Source organism: Corylus avellana, chromosome ca3 (assembly GCF_901000735.1).
Source record: "Corylus avellana chromosome ca3, CavTom2PMs-1.0".
NCBI lineage: Eukaryota > Viridiplantae > Streptophyta > Magnoliopsida > Fagales > Betulaceae > Corylus > Corylus avellana.
In genome coordinates this window covers 7832048-7838460 of record NC_081543.1, presented here as the reverse complement: position 1 = coordinate 7838460, position 6413 = coordinate 7832048, and the positions used below count along the sequence as shown (strand labels likewise).

Genomic DNA, 6413 nt, shown 5'->3' with positions numbered 1-6413 from the left:
TTGATGCAAAAGCCGCCCATGGCCATGGTAGGAGCTTCCTCACATAGTCAGATTTACTCTCTTAAAAAAAAATAAAAATAAAAAGTAAATAATAATTAAAAAAATGAATAAAAAAAAAAAATCTCTCCCCACTAATTGTACCTGCCAAGTACGCCTACCTGTACCTCCCAACAATTCTCTCATCATCACCTTTCCATGTCTACCCCCTTCCTTTTTATTCCCTTTCTTACCCTTTATATATTCCCTCTTCACCCCCTCACACCCTCCACGCTCTCTGTTTCTCATTTTGTCTCTTCAAATTTCCCATTTTTGCTCTCTTTCTTCCAGACTTGAAAGCATGAAACAGCTGATCCGCCGGCTCTCCCGAGTGGCCGACTCGTCCCAGTACTGCCTCCTGCGCCACGGCTCGCGCCAGCCGCGGCGAGCGGAGTCCTTCCGAGCCAAGCTACGGCGCTCCTCGTCCAATTCCCCCGTGGTCCCCGAGGGCCACGTTCCCGTCTACGTGGGCGACGAGATGGAGCGGTTCGTGGTGTCGGCCGAGCTCCTCAACCACCCGATCTTCGTGAAGCTGCTCAACAAGTCGGCCCAGGAGTACGGCTACGAGCAGCAGGGCGTGCTCCGCATCCCCTGCCACGTGTTAGTCTTCGAGCGCGTCCTCGAGGCCCTCCGCCTCGGCCACGACCACTCGCGTGACCTCCACGACCTCCTCAATTCCTTGCCCTCCTCCGACGACTTCTTCTGAAGGATTTCGCTCTCTCTTTTTTTTTTCTTCTTTCACTTCTCAAAGACTGTCAGTGAGCTTAGGTGAGAGAAAGAGATAGTCAGATAGAACTCACAAGGTAATCCAGGGAGATCGCTCCGGGTTTTTTTTTTTTTTTTTTTCTTCCCTTTTTGTAAATATATTTGCGATCTTCGTCTTTGGAAAGAAAGAGATAGGGTTTTGTTTCTTGCGCTTTGGATGTAAAGAGGAAAAGATTATCGATCTGTAGCTGTAAGCAATGCAATACTTGTTCTTTGTTGATTGTTTTCGCTCCAGTTTTGGATTTATTTACTTGATTCTATATGTGGGTGGTTTGTGTTTGTTTCCCTGGATAATGATGGGAAAAGGAAAGAAAAGAAAGGAAAGATCTGGGGACTAAAGATGTTTAATTTGTTGCCGAGTAAAAACAAAAAAGAAGAGAGAATTTTCTCGAGTTGTACTGAGTGACTTGTTTGGATTTTGAATAAAATCTATAGAATTCATTCAATGTTGGGTCTTTTTTGTTTTGTTGCTTTTTCTCGCTTTATTTTCTCGACACCCAAACAAGCAGAGGCCCTGAGTTGTCTGATGCCTTCCCGGCAACTAAATTAGGGGATTTGAATGAGTTCTCACGAAGGCGGTGAAAATTACGGAAATGGTCAGGTCCCAGCTGGGGCCGCTCCACTGAGCCGGGTTTATAACCATCTAACGTCCGGCGTAACTTATCTGCGGGTGTGTCGGCGCTGTCGGGTAGAGGTTGAGCGCCCCTTTCGAAGGACGGACAGGTACAGCACTGTAATTTTCCGTGATATGCGGTGGCTTATTCATGCTCCTAATGATTCGTTGTGGGGGTATTTCCGTCATTTAAGAGTATGACAGTATTGATGTCTTCTTGGGGTTGGAGGAGGGAGATAAATTATAATGATGGGACATGATGTTTGACGGTGGTGGTAACTCAAAGCGTCCTAGAAGATAGTGTGATATTTTTCTTTTTCATTTTTTATAATTTATCTCAAATTATAGGATTGTCTATTATTTTGTATGCGGCGTTTTATGGCAAATATTTGTTATTTGATTTTTTTCTTTTAATGGGATTGTGAATCTGACACACTTTCCCACTGTTGTGTGAGACTAGTCAAGCTGAGCGTGATGAACATTATTTATTTAATAATAAATGTAGTAAAAGTGAGATTGGAGTAGCACGCAAATAAGGTTGTAATTCGTGTGTTTGTGTGTTAAATTTGAGTTATTTGGATCTATATATTTTAATTTGATAAATTTAATAAAACGGGTTAATTTCTTTAACCCTAACATTCTAATTTTATATTGAATTAGTGTAAAAAATTTCGTGCTATTATATCGTGTGTCAAGTTGGAATCGCATCGAGGCATATTTATTAAACTATATATGTCAACTCTAATCCGACCCATTTAATTAAACTGTTTAGACAAAAATTATCAGCCTTACTCGCAAGTAAGTAGGCGTATTGAATTTTATTGGATTCTTAATTATTGTGAAATATTTTGTGTTATCATGTTTAGAGTAATAAACATGTTTACATTACACGGATAGACACTAGTAATTTTGGCACCTTTCATTTCATGCATGAAGAACCTCTCTGATTGAACAACGAATTTGATTGATTTCAAATTCTGGGTTCTTACCCAAAGTTGATCCACCTAAATACAATATTTGAAGGGTGATTTGGGTAGGATTCTACGTTTTAATATTATCCTAAAACAACACACACCTACATTTGACATCATGAAACTTTATTGGTATTGCAAAATGCATTGACCCCTTTTACTTAATTGTGGACCATTTCTCATTTATTTTAAACTATAGTTACCAATAATTGGGTATATCATATAATATAATTGTTATTGATATTGAAATATGCATGCAACAAGTAAAAGAAGCATAAATCTAAAGAGTGTTTTAGGCCAAATATAACAAACACCTCAGGTTCTCAACAGATAAGGCCAAATTGAAAGAGAGGGCAGAGGAGAAATGGTAAAAATATGCGCATAAAAGGCGGCTGTAAATGAGGGAAAAAGAATAATGAAAAGAAAGTGTCAAAATTGTTTGTGTTTTCAGCAAAGGTAGATTAGCATACATGCACAAGTCAAGCCTCATTTCTCCACCTAAAACAACGGGAATCACTCTGATTAGGTTTGCTCTAGGTTTCTTATTTGTCTACTCATTAAATCATTTGAATTTGATCAGCACCATAAATTAACTCTCTTTTTTCCTCAATCATCTTGTCATGCTTCATCCTACGGTTAGTGTTGGTGTTGTATTCAAACATGTCTTGGAAGGCTAAAACAAATAACAATTGATCATACGAGTGGGTTGCAACCACCCCTAAGCGTTGTCCGGGTGGCAGCAGCATTCTCCGTGAGAATCGGAAGTGGCCAAAGCTACCCAAAATGCAATGAGAATATATGTATTGTTACCAAACTAAGGAATAAGAATAAGTATTTATTTTCTAAATGAAATAATTATTACGTGTACCCAACCGACAAAGGGGACCAAATCATACAGACACTAAATATAGTGACATTTTGAGTAGGAGAAAGGGGTCTCAAACAAGAAATGGATGATGAATAATAAGTAGTTGGAGAATCGTCCTTTTCTTGGCGTGCATGTTATGTTGGTTGATGACCCCACCACAAAATTGGCTCACAATTTTCTCATACAAAACAAAAGTTTGTGAATAATTAACTATAATTATAATTAATCAAGCAATCAATCAAGAATAGCATGGACCCTAACCCTCTTAATTATACCATAAATCTCTTCGAAGAAAACAAGCATAATATGGACAACCCCAAAGCGAGGAGGAGCCTACATTTTGCACACAATGAATGGTGGCGTATTTTGTACGCCTTAAGCCCAAAATTAGTCCCCTCCCTAATCATATTAACAACTTTAATTGCTTAACTTCAGCTTTACTATCCCTAAGAGGTAGTTCAATCAGTTGGGACCATACCTAATGAAACAAAGGTCACTAGTTCGAATCCCTTCTCCCCTCTTGTGTGGACATGTCAAAAAAAAAAAAAAAAACTTCAGCTTTACTCCCAATCCCTCATCCTTTCACTCTAATTTGACTTCCCCAAAAAAAAAAAAAAAGAAAAAACATTTTTCTTTCTTTCTCAAATTAAAAAAAAAAAAAAAAAAAAAAAAACATTTTTCGTTCTCAACTATAAATAAAAATAAGAAAAAAAAAAAACAAAAAACAAAAGGCACTGAATTGGCAAGAAGAGATCTTGGTAATTAAGGTGAATGACAGATTGTATTGGACAAAAATTTATTATAAATTGGTTTGTAGCTAATTCATAGAAGCCAATCTAATAACGTGACATGTGTCCAATAATTATTAAGCAAACATGTGAGAAGCACATGCCATTAAAAAAATTATTATTATTAATTTTTTTTTACATCAATCAATTTTTGTTATAGTTTCTGTCCACTAAACAGTAACTGTCTAATGTCAAACAGAGCCACTAGGTGCTACCGGTTAAAAGAGGAAGTTGGAACCAAACAAAAAGTACAAATTTTATTTAAAAAAATGGAAGAAATTTGTACTATTTTAGTGAATTGTATCGAAAACACATTTGAGTACCATTTGGCAACGTATGAACTCGATCCGGCCCCAAATAAAAGATTATCATATTCTAATATTTCAGGAGAATATACAAGCTGTGTACAGACAATTTATGATACACCCAAAAGAATAGCCCATAAAATTAAAAAAAGAAAAAAGGTACTTTCGAATTGTCCAACTATGTAAAGTACTTGCAAACTATATAAAATATTACAAGTAGGCCAAAACGAGGAAAAAATAATATATATTTGACGTACCGTACGATATGATATGGAATTTTGTGACTTAACTTGTTGAAATTGGATAGGATGCCTCACGCCAGAGTATATATATATATATATATATATAATTAATTGAAATTAGGAAAAGTGTAAAGCATAATTAGGAGAATATATAATTAATGGGGGGAGAAAGTGTAGGACATGTGGTGTGGGAATGAGAGAAGCATGGAAATGAAAGAGGGTACCCCAAAGCAGTAGGCACATGGCCCCCTGGATGATGGATCGCCTCTAACGAACCACCAGCCTTCACGTTCTTCTTTAATTATAATATTAATTAATTTGTGTGATTGTTTACTGAGAAGCCCATGCAGATGCAGGGGGAAAATATGTGAATTTGTGATTATTGAGTCACATGCCTCACATTCCTAGGATTTCATTCCCATTATTAGGAGATCTTCCGCGTAACACTTATTATATTATATATCTGCTTCTGATTAATTCTTCATTATATTTTTATTTATTTCTCCATTATATTATAATAATAATTATTATTATTATTTATTTTTTCATTAGGGTACTGTGATTTTAATTCCTATTGATGTAACTTATAAGGATGCCTTGCCACTCTAGACTGAAAAGACATATGTAGCATGTTTACACTTTGTGATATATAATCTTGAAGGCAATGTTCAGCGATTACAATGTCATTAATATACTGAGACGCATCCTTTATATGGACCATTTGATCTCTGACAAATAGTGCGGTCCTTGCTAGTGTGTGAGCTACTCCATTCACTTCCCGTTTGATGTGGGACTCCTCTCACTTTTAAAAAGATTTCAGTACAATGCGGGCATCGTCAATTAATTGGCTATAGCAACACCAAATTTTGCTGTCCTTTCTTAAAGTCTGCACTACTTATAGTGTACCCCATTCTAGTTCCACCTTTTGCTACCCTATCTCTTTAGCAAAAACTACCGCCCTTAAAGCCGCTAGAGATTCTACAACAACTAAATTAACAATATTACCTTTTTGAAATTGCAAATGTAGCCAATACCTCCCCATATGATCCTGGACAATCACTCTAATGCCCGTCCATCTATTATTATATGTATCAACCACAACATTCTAATTTACCTTCAATAGCCTCCCCCCTAAAGGAGCCTTCCAAGATGACAAGTTAAGATAATATTTATTGCGAGTTTGTTATATATTGTTAATAATTGTTCTATTTTAATGTTTTCTAAACCACATAACTAATAATGGTATTTACAGTTACGACAATAATCCCTAATTGTAATCGCCTTATGTGATTATCTTATTTTAATAATAGTATCCTTTGCCTTAGGTAGTTAGTAGTTATTTGAAGCTAAAAGCAGCATTGCATGCATAACCCTTTTTTTTAATAAGGGCATTTTGGGCATTCTCAGACCTATATTTTTGGGCCCATTTATGTTTTTTTTAGCCTGACTTATAAAATTTACTGTTTTTTTTTTCAATGAATCATAACAAAGTTTTTTTTTTTTTTTTTTTTTTTGGAAACCCTTTTCCCTCTTTTGATTTTATAACAAATGAAACGAGAAGAAAAAACAGGATGAGGCATTTAAACCCTAAACCCAAAACGACGCCATTTTGGTGTGTAGGCGGTTAACGGTTATTAACGTTTCTGCTTAATCCTGAAATAACTAATTATACAGTTTTAGGCTGTTGGTGATTTTTCCAACCGCCTACAAAAGTGATTTTGCGGTTATGCGATTAGCAAACAGTTATTAACCCCTTGCTTTTAAGCCCCCCACTTTATGAGGGATCAATTTAGATGATTTAAATCACTGTCGAGTCTCCACCCAT

General features: G+C 36.3%; 1 protein-coding gene across 1 annotated transcript; it reads left to right on the top strand.

Annotated features, from left to right (window-relative positions):
- The first annotated feature begins 282 nt into the window (after positions 1-282).
- Positions 283-1509, top strand: LOC132175866 (auxin-responsive protein SAUR71-like). Its single transcript, XM_059587944.1, has one exon. The coding sequence runs from the start codon at positions 338-340 to the stop codon at positions 740-742; it is 405 nt and encodes a 134-aa protein (XP_059443927.1). The 5' UTR covers positions 283-337; the 3' UTR covers positions 743-1509.
- Positions 1510-6413: the final 4904 nt, after the last annotated feature.